At 39.0% G+C, this 21,757-nt stretch overlaps 2 protein-coding genes across 5 annotated transcripts in view; one reads left to right on the forward strand and one right to left on the reverse strand.

The window, feature by feature from the left end:
• LOC121288094 (probable helicase with zinc finger domain) overlaps nucleotides 1-3,468 on the reverse strand; it is a 471,833-nt gene extending 468,365 nt beyond the window's left edge. The window contains exons 1-3 of one of the 3 annotated variants that reach the window (XM_041206412.1): nucleotides 3,383-3,437; nucleotides 2,983-3,154; nucleotides 2,077-2,272 (exon numbers count right to left, since the gene is read on the reverse strand). The gene's annotated coding sequence lies outside the window, so the exon portion shown is untranslated. Of the gene's footprint in view, nucleotides 1-2,076; nucleotides 2,273-2,982; nucleotides 3,155-3,382 lie in introns of all 3 variants that reach the window. The other 2 variants (XM_041206411.1, XM_041206410.1) reach the window with 2 other exon arrangements.
• Nucleotides 3,469-3,598: 130 nt separating this feature from the next.
• The window catches only part of rbbp6 (retinoblastoma binding protein 6), a 54,664-nt gene continuing 36,505 nt past the window's right edge, over nucleotides 3,599-21,757 (forward strand). The window contains exons 1-3 of one of the 2 annotated variants that reach the window (XM_041206534.1): nucleotides 3,599-4,896; nucleotides 12,089-12,188; nucleotides 19,174-19,210. In XM_041206534.1, coding sequence (XP_041062468.1) covers nucleotides 4,731-4,896; nucleotides 12,089-12,188; nucleotides 19,174-19,210 — 303 coding nt within the window. In that variant the 5' untranslated portion in view covers nucleotides 3,599-4,730. Of the gene's footprint in view, nucleotides 4,897-12,088; nucleotides 12,189-19,173; nucleotides 19,712-21,757 lie in introns of those variants that run through there. The other variant, XM_041206535.1, reaches the window with a different exon arrangement.

A 21,757-nucleotide genomic window follows, 5' to 3' on the forward strand; every position in this document is an offset into this window, starting at 1 on the left:
ATGCTGGGGACCTCAGAAGAAGGCCAAGATGATTACCCACTCGGCACTTCTAGCCAAAGATGACTGCAAATGCTTCAGCCTTGTCTTTTGCACTGATGTGTTGGACTCCCCCATTATTGAGGATGGGAACATTTGTGGAATCTCCTCATGTTCATTGCTTAATTGTCTACCACCATTCACGACTGGATGTGGCAGGGCTGCAGAGCTTAGATCTGATTCATTGGTTGTGGGATCGCTTAGCTCTGTCTATTGCTTGCTGTTCAGCATGCGAGTAGTCCTGTGTTGTAGCTTTCCCAGGAGATTAGGAGGAATTTCTTGGTCATTTACTCTTTGGAATTCTCCACCAGAGTAGTGGAGGCTGGGTCATTAAATATATTCAAGGCTGGATTAGGCAGAGTTTTGATCCACAAGGGAATGAATAGGTTATGGGAGGCAGGCAGGGAAGTGGACTTAAGGCTAGATTCAGATTCAGGTATGGCTGGTGCCATTCCTGGTATGTCCTCCTGCACTCTTCATTAAACCAGGGTTGATCCCCTGGCTTGGTGGTAGGGCGAGGGATATGCCAGGCTATGAGGTTACAGGTTGTGGTTAAATCCAATTCTACAGATGGCCCACAGAGCCTCAAGATTGCCCAGTTTTGAGTTGCTAGATCTGTTCGAAATCTATTCCATTTAGCACGATGGTGGTGCCACACAACACGATGAAGGGTATTCTCAATATGAAGACAGGACTTCACTTCCACAAGGGCAATGCAGTGGTCATTCCAACCAATATTGTCATGGGCAGGTAGAGTTGGATATCTTCAATAAGATCACCCCTCATTCTTCTAAACTCCAATGAGTATCGGTCCGACCTGCTCAACTTTTCCTTATAAGACTTTCATCTCAGGAATCAGCCGGATTCATTGTTCCATATCATTAAAATAGATTGCAAATAGGTGAGGCCTAAGCACTGATTCCTGTGGCACCCCATGAGTTACAGTTTATTTGCCAACCTTAAAATGACACATTTATCCTGACTCTGTGCTTACTGTTAGTTAGCTAAGACTCAATCCATGCTAATATATTATCCCCAAGACCATCTTGCATAGTAACCTTTCATATGATACCTTATTGGATGTCTTTTAGAAATCCAAATACACTACATCTTCTAGCTCCCCTTTATCTCCCCTGCTTGTTACATCCTCAAAGAACTCTAACAAATTTGTCAAACACGTTTTTATTTTCATAAAATGACACTGACTCTGCTTGATTGATTTTCTAAATGTCCTGCTACTACTTCCTTAGTATTGGATTCCAGTATTTTCCCAATGACAAATGTTAGGCTAATTGCCCTACAGTTTCCTGCTTTCTGTTTCCCTCCTTTCCTGAGTAGGGGTGTTACATTTGATAAAAGTGAAAAGAGGTGTTTTTAAAAGAAATACAAGGAAATAGGAGGGAAATGAGACACAACGAGTGCTGCAACAGGGTACAAAGTTTGAAAACAAAAATGCAAACCTTTCTCACAAAAGCAAGCATGTCAACACAATAACTAAACCACATGATCACAAGTAATTTTACAACCCACAAAACTGTGAAATTAATTGATACACCAATATGACATTTATATTTATTTTTTAAAGCAGTTCCTCCAAACATTGCACAAAATATTTATAAAATGGTTTTACCCAGCTCCCTAAAAGTCACAATACGAAGACTTTTTCTTGAAATACGCATTAAAATTTTTCACTATTCAAAACATCGTAAAATTCCCTTCTCTCATATCCATACTTGATATGCATCACCATGCATCTCACCTAATCTAAAGCATTTACATTCAGTAATTTGGGTCCAATGATGGGAAACAAACAGCAATATGCTAGCTTCCCAACCATGTTTACAACAGCAGATGTCTACAATGCTGGCAGGATAAGGAAGCTGGTCCTGTTCACACTATGAAGTACAATCGATGGAGGTTCTAATGAAAGGTCATGGACCTAAAATTGATGCTATCTGCCCTGCTGAATATTCCTGCATTTTCAGTTTTTTAAACAGAGGAGGATCAGGTCTCCCTCCTTAAAAGTTATCGCATTCATACCTATATCAGTATACATTGTTTTAAAGATGTCATTAAATCGGGTCCTCATAACTTTGTTCTGATGGTTCACACTCATAGCACCAAAAGAAATCTATCCAGCTGCATATTCAACCCCGTAGCTTTTTCTTGATTTTTTTATGCAGTCACTTTTTATAGCAGCAAGTAGAACAGGGAGCTGTAGTTACACTGCACAACACTGGAATGAGAAGACAAAACTTCATTCACGGCTATTGAAACTTATGCACAGGATTTATTTTGTATGTTTCCAACCCTGATCAGTTTGAAAATAACCAACATTATACCACCAAAGTGTCATAGGAATATAAATTTTGCTCAGCCTTTACATTACTTCTGTTTTCATTACCACATCAATAAAAAGGAATGGTGAATGACCAAAAGTTCTCGGATTGTGTCCACAGAAACTGTGGATAAACACCCTACAGCACAATTGTAAACTCTGTTCTTCCAATATTGAATTGTATGTGCAATGAGGGATTAAATATTGAATGAACATTGTGAGGTGTCTGAAGTAGGATAAGACACTAGTGATTGCAAGCTTGTCACAAGTGATGGCAACAGAAGAAATTTGATGGGAAAAATAAAAATACCATTCAAAATTGACGTGTGGTTTCCCAATATTGCATTCAAACCAGTACATTAATACACCCAGTGACAAAGCAGTTTTTGTTGCCCATTTGGCATCAGCATTCTTAGACTACTCAATGAGAGGACCATATTTAACAATAGACTTTCAGGTTAAGGCTACATTGCATTGCCTCAATTTTTTTAAAATGAACAGCTGCCGAATGACAGATCTGGAATGTAAGGAAAACTTTTTTGGGGGCGGTGGAATTTGGTAGCAGAATTTACGCACCAGTTACTGCACGTTTTAACACAGTTACTTACCAGTTTTATTAGGATTACATGAAATACACAGATCTGCCAAATGATTGGACACGACATGACAGAAGGTGAGAGCAGCTTGATTGAGCTGGGGCAACCCGTCCTGAGGACACAGGATAAGCAGCTAATGCTGGGAAAATAACTGTCCAGTTTATCAGTATAACCCCAACTGCTTCTATATGAATATACAGAAATATTTTCAAAAAGCAAGTTAACTTCCTTCATAATTTATATTAAAACATTGAGAAATAAACACAAAAATAGTTCGCTATAAACGAACTGCCACTCTAGCCGTCAGATCTTCGCGTTCATTATTGGCTCTTAGCAAGCCGAAGAAAGCGATAACATATGCACGTTTTTTTTAAAAGCTAAAGAAAAACAACTTTTACAAGGAGATACCTACCCCTGTTCCAACGAACGCCATCTTAAATCTGAGGGAGACGATAAAGCTCGAGCACCTACCTCAATCTCGCGGTTTTTTGGCGGCGGTGGAATTGGCGCTGTGTCAGTGAGGGCGGGGGAACAAAGCACTGTGATTGACAGGCGGGGCGCGTCACTTCCGCAGCGTGGACACACTCTCGTGGTGATTATGACGCAAACGCCCCTGCACTTGGCTGTGGGAAGCCCCTGGCGTTATTGCGTTGGAGACGCCATTGTTGTGGCGGAGAGGTGGTGTTGGTTTGAAACTGCGGGACTTGCTTCAGACTTGGCATTAATGCGCCGCCCCTGTGTAGCAGTTTAGTACTTGAATGGTTATTTTTTTTTTAAGTGTTGGCTATGCGAGGTGTAGTGATGGGTGAGCGTTAGGGTGCTGCAGTACGAAGATGTGTCTGAGAGACGCTGACGGGCCTCTCGATTGGAGCTGAGCCTAGGAACCACCCGCCAGGAAGTCGGCCTGTCTAGTGTGCCGTCCATTTGGAGCGCGGATTCTTGCGTTCCTGTATCACATCCAGCTCCCCATTCCTCCCACCCCCCTCCCCACCCCCACCCCCACCCCCCTTTATTTCCTATTTGTCCCCTCAGTCTTTCGGACAATAGGCCATGGATTCCACTTGCTCCTGAGTTACGCTTGCCGAGGAAAAAGAGGCGCACCTCTGGTGGTACTAGATCCTTGTGTGTGTTATGTGTTGTTGTTCCCTCTTTTACTTTACCATTAATACGAGTGACTTTTTTCGTTTAAAACAAACCCTCCCAATCTTAAAAGGAGACGATACTTAGAGATGCCCCTGAAGACAGTGTCTGTGGGTGAGAAACGAAGCTAGGCACAATCGTTGCAACAGGATTTTCCGAATGAAACCAAGACTCAAACGTGGATCTGATTTTCTTAGTTTAAAAAAAAACTGCGCCGAGATCTACTGCATTGCGGCTTTGTAATAAAAAGGAAGAGGGAAAATAAACTGAATATTTTTGAACACTTTACCTTGGGAAATAAATCCTTTGGACTTCGTACAATTTCTTGGACATTTAAACTATACCATTGACTTTTGAACTATCGGTTTATTAGTGAGTAAAGCAGCTAGTATTTAATTTTGTGCAATGTGCATTTGAAAGAAAGCCAGTTATTTCCTGACTTTACCATCCAGTATAGTGTTTTTTATAAATTGCTTTAATACAACAAAGTCTAAAATACTTGAATTTCAGATATTAAATTGTGCAAAAGAGGATTTTTTTTTTTGTTTTTGTGTTTTGCAGTGGTAAAAGGGTAAAACTTTTTTGTGGGTAAGGCTTGTCCCATTTAAAAAAAAACAAAAATGTCGTGTGTACATTACAAATTTTCTTCTAAACTGAACTATGACACGGTCACTTTCGATGGGCTTCATATTTCTTTGAGTGATCTAAAGAAGACCATCATGGCCAGAGAGAAGCTGAAGGCGGCAGACTGCGATTTACAGATCACCAACGCACAGACTAAGGAAGGTAAATTAACCGCAGTGACTTCTTTCCATTTAAATACTGTTTACCTATCTGTCCTTTGTTTAGTGTTGCCTCTAACTCATATGTTATGGTAGACAAGATGGCGCACGTTTGCTGGATTTTTCCGAATTCGTAAGGACACATATTTGCACGTTGGGGCACACCAAACCGAGCGCATTAAATGTGTATGGCGCCATGATATAACTTCTCCAGCATTATCCTTTTGATCTTCACTGCTAGTTAAAGCAGTTTTTTTTTAAGTCACCGGCAGGCAACATCTGCTTTTTCCTGTGACTTTTTTTCCAAGATAAAAATGCTTTCCTTGCCCTTTGTCGTTCATAAATTCATTCATGCCGTCCCGCCTCCATGGGTAAATCATGAAACTTCAAGAACTCGTGCTAGAGCTCAGTCTCCCTGCTAATGTTCCTTGGAGGTCATCTCGCCTTCTCTACTGCGTCGTCTCGAAGAGTGCCCTTCAGACGATGACGGTCTGAATCAATGTGCACATAATGACAGCAATTGGCAAATATTTTAATGTTCGAGCCTGTAGGAATCTGGATTGCATCCTCTTGAAAATATTAATTTTAAAAACAAATTGCCGCATACAAATCGATTTTAAGATGAATTTTCACGTGACTTAAATATTGTGTACCATTTCATTCCTAAATACTCGTTTTTGAATTGCAGTGACTGCTGGCTTTAGAGTTTTCTACCATCTGCTGTACATTTTTCCTAATGGGAATTAGTAGGGTTGATTGGCTGTCCTCTGAACAGAATGAAAATTCTATAATGTTGGAGGAAAAATGAGTTGGGTCTGTATATGCTGCCATTTTATTGCAAATTCTCATCAGTGAAGTCGTAGAATGTAGATATTTGAACATGCAGTCTAATTGGAGAAGTATTTTGCTGCCTTTTCAGCACAGTTTCTGTAGCTTATGCTGTCAGTCAGGAATGACATTCACTGTGACCATGATGTACTTCCTCCTCTTGACCTGCCTGCTGCATTTGACATTTAACCAGTGAAATCATGAAACTCTTCTTAACAGCACTGGTTGTACCTGTACCAACCACATGGACTGCAGCAGTTCAAGGCAGTGGTTCGCCACCACCTTCTTGGGCAATTAGGAATGGGCAATAAGTGCTGGCCTAGCCAGTGATGCCAACCTCATGAAAGAATTTTAAAAATCATCTTCCAATGTGCTGCCTCTGTCCGGCTAATTGAGATTACCCTCACTTGGTTCCACTCTTACCTATGGAGTCATCATCAAAGAATGTCTTGCAATGGCGTCTCATGCTTCCATAAAGTTATATCGAGTTCCATGGAATCTATTCTTTGCCACTCCTACAATATTTTGCAGATATGAAAGGCTTAAGACTTGCACCTAACACCTTTCACAGGGCATCCAAGATCGTATTACAGACAATGAAACTCTTCCTAAGCATAGTTTTTGTAATTGTTAAATCATCCATAACACAACATCGAGTTCCATGTGTGTGTTGACAACATCCAGCTCTATTTAACCAACATTTCTCTTGACCTCTCTGCTGACTGTTGTCAGGCTGCTGAAATTTCTCCCTGCTAAATATTGGGAAGATCAAAGCTATTGTGTTTAGCCAATGCCGCAAACTGCACTCCCTTGCTACTGATTTAATCTGCCTTCCTGGCCAATGTATCAGGCAGAAACAGGCTGTTCACAGCCTTGCCGTCATACTTGAACTTAACTAATTCCACTGTTCTCTTGGTCTGTCTCCATAAACTTAAGCTCATCCTAGACTTCGGTACCCTTTCCAAAGTTAGCCAAGTTCCATTCACCATCACCACCAAACACTAACAAATCCTGTAACACTTCAATTTTAAAATTCTGATATTATTTGAATTCCCTCAACCGGTTCTCTCCTCGTCTTTTTAACTTCTTTCAGACTTAAAGTCTTCAAAGAACTGTGCTCTCTAATGCATCCCACACTTTGTTCACCCTCCATTGATGATCATGCTTTCAGATCCTCGAATTCCCTTCCAACACCTTTCCACCTCTTGTCGTTGAAATTTCTTAAACCTATGTCTTTGACCAAGCTTTTAGTCACCTGTCCTAGTGTCGGCTCCTTTCACAATGTCAATTTTTATCTGATTACACTGCTGTGAAGCACCTTGGGATGTTTTACCACGTTAATGGTGTTATATAAATTGAAGTTATTGAGATCTGTGATAAGCCAGTCATCATACGTGCTCTTTTATTAAATCTGTTTGGTGTATATGCAACATAATTTAAGATGTCTTGTTTTAGTAGTGAGTTCTCAAACAAGAAAGTTAAATGGGTTATGTGTGTCTTCATTTGATCTTGACCCAGTGGAATAAACAATGATGCAGTACATTGGACCAGCTAGATATATTGGTGCATAATTTCAAAAGAGTTTGGTCTTTGAGTCTTTGCATGTTGATCTTTTGTGATTTATGCTGGTTCTTGTGTTGCCTGCTACAAGTTGAAGAATATTTCAAGAAATGTGTGTAACTTTATATATTTTCCAGTTTGAATTGGAGAAAAAAGTAATTATAGCTATTTTATGACCTTGAGTTCCTTAATTTCAGGACTCCACTCAGTGTGTATGATTGATCCAGTTTGATGTGATGGGTATGTGATATGAAATTCTACTGGAGTTTGATTTTATTTTGACAGTTTATAAATATGGTGGCATTTTAATGCTACTTTGTCAAATAGCATTTGGCTCCACAGAATTTTATCCGCCTCTTGGAAAACCTGATGGGGATTGCAGTAATAAATTGTAACCTGAGAAGCTCTTGCTCTTTCTATAACTGCTTTATTATTTCCCACATGCAAATTATTGCCTGGTTCTTCTTTCCCTGCCCCCCCCACCCCCAAAAACCTTGTTCCATTGTCTTCTGTATGCCTGATAGGTGTAGTGACTAGGCCATGTATTAGTGGCATTGAACATCAGTGTATACCAGTCATTTATATCTCCATGTTTTTAAAATTGGTTTCATTTAAATAGCCAATAAAATAAAAATTAAAAACAGCCACATTTTTACTTTGGGTTGTTTTGGGACTGAGAAAATAGTTTAAACAACATACCAGGCTATTGCATTTCTCCAAATCCAGAACATACAATTTAAAGAGCTCAGGGTCTTGGCAACTGAAGGCATGGCGGCTCATGGAAGCATTTAAAAATGGGTTTGTTAAAGAGGCTGGAATCGAACGAGCGCAAATATGAGTATGGGGAGGGATTAGAGATGGGGGGCAAGCCTATAGTGGATTCTTTAAACTAGGATGACAATTGTAAATCGAAGACACTGTAGGCCAATGAGCATGGGTTATAAGACTTGGGCGAGTTTAAACATGAACAGAAAAGTTTTAGATGACTCCAAATTTATGGGGGTTAGAACTTAAGTCATTATAGGAGGTATTTTATGATCTTGAGTTCCTTAATTTCAGGACTCCACTCCATGTGTATGATTTTTCCAGTTTGATGTGATGGGAATGTGATATGGGTGTTTTGGAATATTCGTCTTGACTTCAGAGGCATGGGTGAGGTTCTCAGTATCAGACGAACTGAGGCAGGGCAGAGTCAGGCAATGTTTTTTTTGCTCATTTCTGTATTTCTTAGTTCTGATGAAGGGTCATACGGATTCAACGTCAACTGTATCCCTCTCTGCAGATGCTGTCAGAACTGCTGAGTTTTTCCAGGTATTTTTGTTTTTGTTCTGGATTTCCAGCATTGCAGTATTTTGCTTTTCTCTTCATTCATGGGATGTGGGCGTTGCTGGCTGGGTCAGCATTTATTGCCCATCCCTACTTGCCTTTGTTCAGAGGGCATTTAAGAGCCAACCACATTGCTGTGGGTCTGGAGTTGCATGTAGGCCAGACCAGGTAAGGACAGCACTAAAGGACATTAGTGAACCAGATGGGCTTTTATGACAATTGGCAGTGGTTTCATGGCCATCATCAGGCTTTTAATTCCAGGTTTCACCACTTGCCGTGGTGGGATTCGAACCCAAGTCCCCAGAGCATTACCCTGAGTCTTTAGAATATAAGTCCTGTGACTGTGCCACCACTTCCCCTGTTACGCAAATGAAAATAGCCTTAATGATGGCTAGGATATATGGTCTGAAGTTGTTCTCTGGGTCAAATATGAAACATAGATTGATAAATGTCTGGCTTGGGCTCTGATAGAGACACCAGAGGTAAGAGTACAGGAGCAGTTGATGACTGAATGGATAAGCATGGAACCTGGTGAGTGCATTCCTATATAACTGGATAATGTGGAGACATTGAAGGCAGGTAGTGTGGTCAACTGTGTCAAAGGCTGTAGACAGGTCAGGAAGGCTGAGGAGGGATAGTTTAACAACATTCCAGCCACATAGGATATTGTCTGTGTCTTTGAATTATTTTGATGCTGTGAGCGAAGAAACCTGATTGAAGGGATTGCGTTCCTGGAATCATATGAAAAATAGCAGAAGTGGTAGCTCATTTGGTGTCTCACGTTTGCTCCACCATTCGGCAAGATCGTGGCTGATCTCATTGTGGCCTTAACTCCACTTTCTTGACTGTCCCCGTAACCTTTGACTAAAATCTTTGATCAAAAATTTAAGGTCTAACTCCGACCTTTAATATATCAATGACATAGGCATGAATTTGAGAGTTGACATTATGTTAAAGGATTTTTGCAGAGAAATGGGACGTTGGAAATGGGGCAGAAGTTTGCAAGGCTGAAGGGGTTCAAGGGTTGGGTTTTTAAGGGCGCGATGATGGCAGATTTGAAGGGAGGAGAACAGAGAGGTTAATACCAACTATCATGGAGGCCAGGGTGGGACATGGGGTGATCAACAGCTTAGTAGGAATAGGGTTGAGGGAGCAGGAGAACAAGCTGAGCTTTGAGAGAGAGAAAAAAGTAGCGAAAGAGCAAGTTCAGGGTTTGGGACAGGTAGCTCTTAGGTAAGGTTTAACCTGGTGGGCTCGGAAAGGGGAAGGCAGAGGTACCTACTTGGCTGTTCTCAATCTTAGTAACAAAGTCCATGAGCTCCTTGAATGTTGGAGTTGAGCATAGAGGGGATGGAGAGAGGGTATTAAGACAGTTTGCTGTAGAGAAAAGAAGCTGGGGCTTATCTTTGCATTCCAGGAAGGTCCTGGAATGAGGAGCAGTTTTGGCAGATGAAAAAAACAACCCAGTAATGTTTTACATGGTCCTGCAAGATCTGTAGGTGAGTGGCTAAACTGGTTGTCTAAAGTATCCACTCCAGTCTGCATCCCTTGGACTTGAGGTCAGAATAAAGGTTGTACCATGGGGAGGGCCCAGTGTGAGAGAGGTAAATGGTTGTAATGAAGATTTGGGCTTCAGCGGATGAGCTGAGAATGTGCGTGAGCAGATGTATTGAGGTGAATGGAGTGCCTAAGGCAAGCCAGTTGGGATTTTCAAAGTACAGGTTTAAAGGAACCGGAGAGAGTTTTTTCCCTTCCCAGGGGCTGGATTGATGGGAAGGGGATGTGAGAGGAGAGGGATACGAGGAAGTCATTTGAAATGGTCTTGCATGATTTACACAATGGGAGGAGTGAGGTCACTTGAGAAGGCAAGGTCAATGGGATGGCTGTGAATATGGATTGGGAAGTTTATCTGAAGGGAGAGATTAAGGAAGGATGGGGTACACTGAATTCTGAGAAGAGAGAGCATGTTGAGATGGAATTTGAAATCACCAAGTATGAGAAGCCCCTTGATGCAGAGGCTGAGGGAGAAAAGCATGACAGTATCCTGGTGAGAATTTTTAGTGCGCTGCAGTGCAGAAGCATAAACTTGATGTTCAGAGAAGTCCAAATTTGAGGGAGAGAAAAAAACTGTGCTTGCTGGGGAAAACGAGAGCCAGTATGGTCAGTGATAGTATAGTGGTCATTTAAACTAGCAATTAACTTGTAGTTAGGACTAAAAGGCACTCACCATTAGAGCCAGGGAGCTTAAATAGTGGAAGTGAGCAGATTTGGGGAGAAGAAGCAAAAGGGTAGGGAGCTGACCAATCAGGAGTCATCTGCAATCATCAAAAAGTTCATCTTCAAAAGGGAAGACCAGTTTAAACTTTTGCTCTGATTTGGAGACACCATTCGGTGATTTGCAAAATTCTCTGACAAAACAGCTATTACATTTTACTTGGGTTTTCTTATGCTCCTTTGAAGCAAAATATTTTCCTCCTGTTTAAATATTAAATGACATCTTCTGATTTACTGAGGGCAGGAATGCTATGTTTTGTGACATCAGAGGAAATCAAATAGTAAGTCATGAAAATTAGCCAATTTAGCAAGTTTATTTAGCCTGTGGTCTCATGCAAGTTGCAGTTATGCCATTGGACTTGTAACCCATGTACCTTAAACAATATTCCAGAGAATTGGCAGTTTGAAAATTTAAATTCAGTTTGCAAAATCATAAGTAGAAAAGCTTGTGTCAGTAAAAGTACCATACAATTTAGCTTGACATGTGTTCTGTTCCACTGTCTCCTGTTGCACATACAAGACTTCCATGATCACATGCTTCTGACATATTGAAACTAGCAATCTGCTAGACTTCTGTTGAGCAATGAAATGAGCACCTTGCTCTACAAGTGTCAGAATTAATATAACTGAAAAGGAAAGATGCTGATGAGGTGGTTTTAGACCATAGGATTCCTGTGCATATTTCTATGTTGAAATGCTATTTTAAATTAAGATGTGTCACAGCGCTCAAGTCCTCTCTTGCTTTGGGCTCATTCAAGATTAATCAGCACTGCATTTTTATCAATAGAGCTTTCTAGTAAATTGCTTTAGGGATTCCCCTGCCACAGCCCCCCCAAGAAGCACTTTAAATTGACAAGCTCTTTGGTTTAACAAATCCAGTCTACTGGATTGACTTTCTTCAGTTTAAATGAACTTATTTTATTAAATAAGTTCTGTTTCTCTAGCAACCATCTTCCAAATTGTTGGGAAAAAATAAATTTTACTGTTATGTTGATAATCTCCCACCACATTACCAAAAGTGTGTGACACCCTCCTCTCCAAAAACCATTCTTCCTAGAAAGAAACTGATGTCTGATCCATATAATTTGTGAATTATTAAAGCAATTGAATGAAATTGACATGCATTCTGCAGTTGTATCACACATTTCGGAAGAAAGTTATTCTTCGTAATCTGACACCTGTAGAATAATGGTTTCCTTAATTTACAGAATACACGGATGATAATGCTTTAATCCCGAAGAATTCATCTGTCATTATAAAAAGAATTCCTATTGGAGGTGTGAAATCTGCAGGCAAAACATTTGTCATGTAAGTATCTGCAATTTTTTTCATGCAAAATATACCTGTGTGTTAAGGAGTGACATCTTCAGAGCTTGAGAATGATGCCTTTGAGAGCTGAAGGGGTCTCTGCTAATTGCTAAAATGCAATCCAATCTTGTTCTTTAGTAGATGCATGGCAGAAGCACGTTCACTTTTAAATGAATAGTAGGAGGTTGTGTGACAGTTACAGCAGATGTGAACTTAATATTAATGGATAATGGACTTAATAATATGGGAAATAATAAACTGACTGTGACAGGAAGAAACAGCATAGCTCTGAGTAAATCAGATAAGACTAGATGCTACAAAAATAATATAACAAAACTAAAGGCTCTGTATCTAAATGCATGTAGCATTTGAAACAAAACAGAAGAATTGATGGTGCAAATAGAAATAAACAAGTACAATCTGATACCCTTTAAAGACATGGCTACAGGATGACAGATAGGGACCTAAATTTTGAAAGGTATGTGACTTTAGGAAGGACAAGAAACTAGGAAAAGGTGGCAGAGTGGCTCTGTTAATTAATGTTATTAGCACATTAGAGAGGGATGACCTAAGCTCAGGAAACCAAGACGTAGAAGCAGTTTGGGTTGAGATGAGAAGTGCAGAAGGCAGGGCGTCACATGTGGGAGTGGTGTATAGGCCCCCTAATTGTAACTACATGGTAGGCTGGGTATAAAGGAAGAGATAATGGGAGTTTGTCAGAAAGGTATAGCAATAAAAATGGGGAATTCCTGCCTACATATAGACTAGAAAAATCAGGTGGGCTAAGGTAGTGTAGATGAGTTCATATGTTTGCAGGATAGTTTCTTAGAACAGCACATTCTGAAGGCAACCAGTGAGCAAGCTATAGACCAGGTGTTGTGCAACGAGATAGGATTAATTAATAACCTCAGTGAAGGCACCCCGAGGTAGCAATGATCATAATATGATTCAATTTTAAATTCTGTTTGAGGAGAAGAATGGGTCCAGAATTAGCATTTTAAACTTCAATAAGGGTAATTGAGGGCATGAAAGCAGAGCTAACTAAAGTGAACTGGCAAATGAGGTTAAGGGATAGGTCAATAGAGATGCAGTGGCAGACACTTAAAAGGATATTTCAGAATATGCAAAATAGATACATTTTAATGAGAGAGAAAAATTCCAAGGGGAGGGTTAATTAAAGTTAAAGACAATATCAAACTTAAAGAAAAATCATATAGCACAAAGAAGGGTGTCAGGTCAGAAGATTGAACAAAATATAAAAACCAGCAAAGAATGACAAAGGTTAAAAAAGAGGGAAAAATTAGAGTACGAGAGAAAGATAACTAGAAATAGAAAGACATAGTAAGAGTTTCTATAGATATTTAAATAAGAAAAGAGTTAGAGTTAACATTGGCCCTATAGAAAGTGAGTCCGGGGAATTAATAATGGAAAATGAAGTGGCAGGTGAATTGAACAGGCATTTTGCATTGGTCTTCACCATTGAGGATACATGTAACATCCTAGAAATAACTGTAAATCAGGAAATGGGAGGGAGGGAGGAACTCGGGAAAATTGCAATCACCGGGGAAGTGATACTGAGCAAATTGTTGGAGCTGTGGACTGATATGTTCCCGGGTTCTGATGGACTTCATCCTAGGATCTTAAAAAGAAGTGGCTGGTGTTGATAGTTGATGCATTGGTTTTAATTTTCCAAAATTCCCTGGATTCAGGGATGGTTCCATTCAATTGCAAAATAGCAAATGCAACTCTCAATCAAAAAGGGACGGAGACAGAAAGCAGGAAACAGCAGGCCAATTAGCTTAACATCTGTCATCAGGAAAATGTTAGAAGCTATTATAAAGGCATTATAGCAGGGCACTTAGATGAATTCAAAGCAATCAGGCAGAGTCAACATGGTTTTGTGAAAGGGAAATCGTCTGAAACCAATTTATTGGAGTTCTTTGAAGGAGTCGCATGTCCTATGGATTAAGGGGGAGCCGGGGAATTTACTATATTTGGATTTCCAGAAGGCATTTAATAAGGTGCCCCATCAAAGATTATTGCAGAAAATATAAGCTCATGGTATAGGGTTAACATGTTGGCATGGATAGAAGATTGGCTGGCTAGCTGACAGGAAGCAGAGAGTTGGCATAAATGGGTCTTTTTCTGATTGGCAGGAGGTAACAATTGGTGTGCCACAGGGGTCAGTGCTGGGGCCTCAACTTGCAATTTATATAAATTACTTGGATGAAGGGACTGAAGGTATGGTTGCTAAATTTGCTGACAACACAAAAATAGGTAGGAAAGTAAGTTGTGAAGAGGACGTTAGGAGGCTACAAAAGGACATAGGTTAAGTGAGTGGGCAATGATCTAGCCAGTGGAGGATAGTGTGGGCAAATGTAAAATTGTCCATTTTGTTAGGAAGAAGAAAAATATCTAAATGGTGAGAGGTTGCAGAGCTCTGAGATTCAGAGGGATCTGGGTGTCCTAGTGCATGAATCTCAAAATGTTAGTATGCAGGTATGGTAAGTAATTAGGAAAGCTAAAAGAATGTTATCATTTATTGTGAGGGGAATTGATTACAAAAGTAGGGAGGTTATACTTCAGTTGTACAGGGCACTGATTAGACCATATCTGAAGCACTGTGCACAGTATTGCCCTCCTTATTTGAGGAAATATGTACATGCATTAGAAGCAGTTCAGAGAAGGTTTACTAGATTAATACCAAGAATGGGTGGGTTGTCTTATGAGGAAAGGTTGGACAGGCCAGGCTTCTATTCACTGATTTAGAAAAGTAGGAGGTGACTTAATTGAAACCTTTAAGACCCTGAGTGGTCTTGACAGGGTGGATGCATAGAGGATGTTTCCTCCTATGGGAAAATCTAGAACTGGGAAATAAGGGATCATTCATTTAAGACATGAGGAGAAATTTTTTCCGAGGGTCGAGAGTCTTTGGAACTCACTTCCTCAAAAGGCAGTGGAAGCGGAGCCTTTGAATATTTTTAAGGCAGAGCTAGATTGATTCTTGGTTAACAAGGGGGTGAAAGGTTATTGGGGTAGATAGGAATGTGGAGTTGAGGTTACAATCAGATCAGCCATGATCATCTTGAATGGTGGAGCAGGTTTGAAGGGACAAGGGGCCTACTCCTAATTCATATGTTTGAATGTTAACTGGAGATGCACTCTGCAGCCTTTTGTTTTTCATTTTAGATGTGAATGGCAGCAGATAAGATTTTAGTGAGTATGTAAGGCCAACAATGTATTGCAGTATCTCATAGTTCTGTCATTTATCAACCTATCAAATATTTTGAATGTTGTGAATATGCATATGCCATTGTGTTGAAGGAAACAACAAGCTGCCTGGATGTCTGCAATAACAATGGATGGTCGTTGGTTGTTTCAGTATAATCGCAAAGTGCCTAGCAAATGCATAAAATTGTAGATATGCTGTACTGCATTTTAGAATTATTTTTTATAATGTTAAAGGATAGAGTGCCTTATGCGACAGGCAAAACTGGGGTTTTGACCTGGAAGAGACAAGAATGGGCTCTCATTGTGTTGTTGCCCATTGTGTTCGCCTCTTGTTATCATGCATCAAACAAACTTAGCTGATAGCAGTCCAAGCCTAATCTGATTCATCAGGTAGATCTTGTCCCTTTCATGAGCTAATCAGTCACCCCAAGTCTCTTATTACTGAAATACTGCCAATAAATCTGACATTGCTAAATTTTAATACAGTATTCATTACTTTGACTTCGTGGGCTGTTTAGGTCAATAGATAGACCATATTACAAAGTTTACATTGATATTCCCATTATGTGCCTCAAGCTGCAGAAGTAAACTAATATGGATATTCTTAGGATTTATCCATAACAGGTACAGCCTTTCAAAACAAGAAGCATAATGCACAAATAGAACTGAGCTGTAAACCCTTGGGAGTTGGTAATGGTCGTGTTCTATGACCATCTTAATCTTATGACTTAATTTTTCTCTTGTTTTTGCCCTGTCCTTTCCTACCAAGCACCAGCAGTATGCATTTCTTGCAACTGTTTATGTTGTATGTTCTCAGTTTACCTCCTTCTGAACCTAGCTAAATAAATACAGCAGAGTCTAGTGAAATATTTTTTAAATTGGCCATTGTGCTTTTGGGGCAGTTGTCTGAACCCTAAATTAACTTTCTGGAAGTGATCACTTGGCATAGTGGCTGAACCTTATCCAAATTACCAATCTGTGGAGGAGTACCTGAATGTGATTTTTGGTTGGTCTGTAAATGCATTTTGAGGATAGTGATTTCTTGATGGGGGCATATTCTAACAGTTCAAGAGGATGTGCTGGGAAGAATATAAAGGCATTTTTTTACAATGAGAGTTAATACTATCAGTGGTAACTGGAAATGTGGAGCGTTCCACAGTAATGCCATTCTATTCACACTAGGGAAAGCATGGCATTTAATCCAAAATAAACTAGTTCTGTTTCTGCTCCTTTGTATGAGAAGAGATGTAAAACTTAAGTTTAAGTAAATTACCTTAAAGTAACATTTTAATATTTAAATTTTCTTGTTGCATCTTTTTCATGTTACTATTATATTTAACACACAGGGAGCATGTTTTCGCATCTTGATATTGTAAGACCATGATAATTCAAGTTCCATTGATTCAAACCTAGTGTCATAAGACTGGCAAACTGAGAATGGATGTCCCACAAGGATCAGTGCTGGGTCCACTATTGTTCACCAATGATAAATGATTTAAACTGGTGTTGGAAGCACCATTTCAATTTGCCATAAACTGGGGTTATAGTTAATAGGAGAGCTGTAACAAAATACAGGAAGGCATAAATAAACTTGTAGAATGGGTGTATAATGTATAGCTGGCAAATGAACTTCAATGTAGAAAAGTGAGAGGTGGTATAATTTTATAAGGAGGATAAGGAGATCACATACTGTTCTGAAAATCAACATCTACAGGGATTTGGAGGGTACAGTTCGACAAATTAAATTTAACAATGCCAATAACCATAAAGGCAAATTATGCATTGGGGTTCATTTCTAGAGGAATAGAATTGAAAAGCTGAGGAGGTTTAGAAGCTTGATTAGACCCTGCTATCTGGAAAGGTTAAACTGGAGAAGGTGACCTGACCAAGGCTTTAAGACTGACTAAGGGTTTGTAAGGGTGAGACCAGAACTAGGTGCCATAAAAATGATAGTCACTAATTAATCCAGTAAGGAATTCAGGAGAAACTTCTTCACTCATTGTGGTGGGAATGTGAAACTTGCTGGCACAAGGAGTAACTAAGACTAAAAGCATAGATGTATTTAAGGGGAAACTGGATATAAATGAGGAGGAAAAACATAGAAGGATACATTGGGGTTAGATGAAGTAGGGTGGGAAGAGACTCGTGTAGAGCATAAACACCTGAATGGACTTGGGTAGAATGGCCTTTTTCTGTGCTGTATGTATGAAGTGCCTGTTCTCCTGCTGGTGGAGAATGTTGGTTGCATTCCTGTGCAATATAATATACAGTTCTTTTGGTGTAATGTACTTTGTTAGTTCTTAGGCTTTTGACTTAATTTAGTTGCAACTTGGGGCATTTTCACATGTCCCAAGCAGGAAGCAAAATATTGCAGATGCTGGTAATCTGAAAATGCTGGAAACACTCAGCAGTTAGAGAGTCACCGACATGAAATCTTAACTGTTTCTCTGCACAGGTGCCTGACCTGCGGAGTATTTCCAGCATTTTCTCTCTATTTCAAAGTCTTTTAATGGTGATGTCTTACTGCTGAACTAGAGAATCTAAGTGTAAATTCTTTAAACTTGATGAGGCATTGACTGAAATTGTCTAACAAGGTTATTGTGTTGCATCAAAAGTTTTTACTCTTCTGATTCATCTATTTTTTGTACTTAAGTTATACCCAGTATTGAATTAAGTGTAAATATCAAAAGTGGGAATTAAGTGCTTAAGATGTGAATTTGGATAATTGACTTAATTGACTTTGAGTCGAATAGGTTATATACAATTGAAAAAAGACAAGCATTCTTACAGTATTCCATCCCAAATGCTGCATAGCATTTCAAGTACAACAAATTACTTTGATTTGCAGCATGTGTTATGTTGACAAATGCTGTTAATTTGTGCTCAGCAAGATCCCACAAACAGCAATGAGATAATTGACTACTAATCTGTTATTGGCTAAAGGGGCAAAAAAATGTTGGTTAGGATGCTAGGAAAACTAGCTTTTTAGAAGATGTCATGGCATTGTAAACATCCACTTAAAACAGTGGAATTAATGCATCCCCAGAGTGCTGCAGTAGTGTCAACCTCAAGTGCTCTATCCTATAATTTTATTTGGTAAAGTGCACTAATTAGATTTAGTAACCTGTTGATCTCTTGCTTGGGTCAGTGGAATTGCTGCAGGTAGTTTCGGGACAGTCCAGATTATGTCAACCAGTTTCTATTATTTTGAGCTCTGGATGAGAATGCCAAGATAAATGTCGTCCATAATTTTTAAGTTAGATTAATTTATATCAGTCCACAGAAATGTTTTTAAGCTCCTTGTGTTGACTGTCTGTGTATGGATCTGTCATTGATGCTAAATTTTATTGGTGTTTGACTTCAAAACTATTTTGAATCAGAATATGTTGTGTGCCTTTATCCATCGTCATACAGATGCATTCGACCAAGATGATAAGGCACACTGGATCAAATGGCCTTTCCTCACTGAGAGTGAATCATGTATCCTTTTTTTTTGAGATGTACAACTTAAGATTGTTCTTTATTTTATTCGTGAATAGTCCCTCAAGATTTTTCAGAGCCCACTGTGGAAATATTTTTGATTGAGAATTCCTAATAGAAGGATTCTGTAGTTCTGTGATGCTGCACACTTTGCCAGAAAATGATGTTTTGTCCCTCTTCATCTTCATGTTGTTTGGGGGTATCTTTTACGTTTTTCTTGTAAATGCAAAACCCATGATTATAACATCTTTACAAACTGTCTTCTGCTTTCCAGAGATCGTTCTGAACCAGCAAGTGGAACATCGAAAGCAGTATGTAAAACAAAAATACAATCTGAACCTTTCTTTTCTTGATTTGTTACATCTAAGTTGCTATTTTTAAATGATTGATAACCACTAGACAATAATGTTAATGATTTTTAAATAGTTTTAAAAGCAATGCATAAACTTAAGTAAATCATGGTACACATTTGACCAGGGTATGTTCTGTAATGCCTACTAAAATGCATTCGTAGTATTTTAAAATACTGATGGATAATATTTAGAAATAATTGCCCGTATATGCACATATTATCTGTATGTGTGACCTAATGGTGCAATATAATGCACTGTATTTCACATTGAAAATGCTAGTTAATTTCTGTATGACTTAATGTTGTACAGATCAGTGTATGATCATTTTCAGAGCTTGTGGTTCAATGGTCTACTATGGTGAACATGAAAGTGTTCCTGTGATGTCTGTCTTTATTTAGTATTACATGTGTATAGGCTATGTGCATTCTGTTTATTCAAATAAAGAATGTTTGAAGTGTATTATCTTCCATTTCACATTGTATCACTCAACTTTTTATGATTTAATAGTTATGAAACAGGTTTCTTTACACTATGATAAGGCACATGAAAAATCCACATTAGACTCTAGTACCTGATGGATATAAAGCAGATGATGAATTTGTGCAGTTTAACACTTCCTTCCTCGATAATCCATTTCCATAACAGCGCTTTTTTAAAAAACTTTGAGCTCAAACAAACTAAAATTTGACAAGTATCACTAAATAACAGAAATATTCAATCCTTCTGTTACTTGATTTTCCTTTTCTGGCTACAGAACTTTGCAAATAAATGGAAGTCAGTAGGCTTTTGTGGTGCTACTTAAACTGGTATATTTTTTATGTTTGTATTGGTAATAAACTATTCCATACCGTATGTACATGATTTTTCACTTGCACACCACAGAAATCCCCTGACTTGACAATTTAAAGCTTAATTCTGGCTGTTTTGCCCTTCTGTGTGTTACCTGTGAAGTAAAAGTTGAATGCTTTTTGTTTGAGCCTGTTAAATAAAATATATATCCTAAAATAATAAACTTTCATTATGTTGAGTGTGCTAATGAGGCGCACTAAGAATTTGGTTGTCTACTTTATTAATGGGTATAGCCAGTTAATATCAACACTAAATGTATGGTTTGATTTTGAATCTCCACGCATTTAGGAAACTTAAACTTGAAAAGTAGCTTGCAAACCTTTCCAGTCAATTCTCTAATCTTCATAAAACTGCTTCTGTGACTTGTTCTGCATTTTTGGAAGTTTCAACTTAGCTGAAAGAGGCTGTTAACAGGGGTGGTGTCTGCCATGACATTTACCTTGTTAAATGAGGTTTACTTTACAGTAAAAAAATTGCAGATTTACTATTACAGGCCAGGTAAATTTCAGATTATAAAATTAGGGCCTTTTCTGTCTCTTACTTTGCTGAGAGCTAATGCTGCTGTTTTTTTTTGAGGCTTAGTTATGTGCTGTCTGTTTTAAAAGTACTTAACACCTACTTACGATTCACTTTAAATATAAGTAAATCTATATATGTGTATGTGTTGAACACTGACAGCTAAGGGTTAAATTAATTCCACTCTGGGGCAGGGGGTGATGGGGAAAAGTGAATGGTGGAAGTTCCACGTAACTTGCACTGAGATTTCTGAGCCCCGTACTAAGTTGTGTGTCAAGAGATTTCGATGCATTCTGGCCACATCCTTGACCTTCACCAAGGTACAGTGGGGCAGTGTTTTAATGCACCAAATTTGCTAGCCAAATTATGGTAAAAATCAGGCTAATAAAAGCTATGGATATAGAAGTTTCTTTTAAAAATCAAGAAAGATGGGGTAGTTTAAGTAAGCTTTAGAAACATGAGCAGAATCAGCTCCATTCTGTGACTGCATATACAGGCCAATTTGTCCCCACCCTCGGTGTGAATAGAAAAATGCACCAGGATGTTGAACCATGATGATGTCATGGGTTCCCCATATTCTCAATCCTCCTGCCACAAAAATAATAGTGCAGGTGACCTTATCAAAACAAAAATAGATTCCTGATGAACCTTCACAGATGAGATATTGGCATTTATGTAGTTTCTCTTGTCAAGTCTCAAAGTGCTGCACAGGAGGAATTTGTTTTGAAATGGAGTGGCTGTTGAACATGTAAGTGCAACAGCCATTTTACAACAACATCCTACAAACAGCACTAAGATGAATGGGCCAAGTTTTTTTATTGATGGTTGAAGGAGGATTGTTGGTTAGGATCTCTGAGCTCCCTGTTCTTAATTGTGTCATGCAGTCTTAAGCATTTGCCTCAACCACTGGACCAGGTAAATGTGACCTTACTTTAATGTCTTATCCAAAGGATGAGACCTAAATGCTTAGTTAAACATTAGGTGACCTTATTGAAAAACCAACTGCTAATTTTTAACAACATTAGCAAAATGCACAAAAATGCAGGAATACCATTGAAACTACTCTGTTAAACCTACAATGTTACAGGTTGTTCTGGTATGTGACTCAGATCACTGAGAATGAACATAGGAAGCCCTCTG

Source organism: Carcharodon carcharias, chromosome 15 (genome assembly GCF_017639515.1).
Source record: "Carcharodon carcharias isolate sCarCar2 chromosome 15, sCarCar2.pri, whole genome shotgun sequence".
In the NCBI taxonomy this organism is placed as follows: Eukaryota; Metazoa; Chordata; class Chondrichthyes; order Lamniformes; family Lamnidae; genus Carcharodon; species Carcharodon carcharias.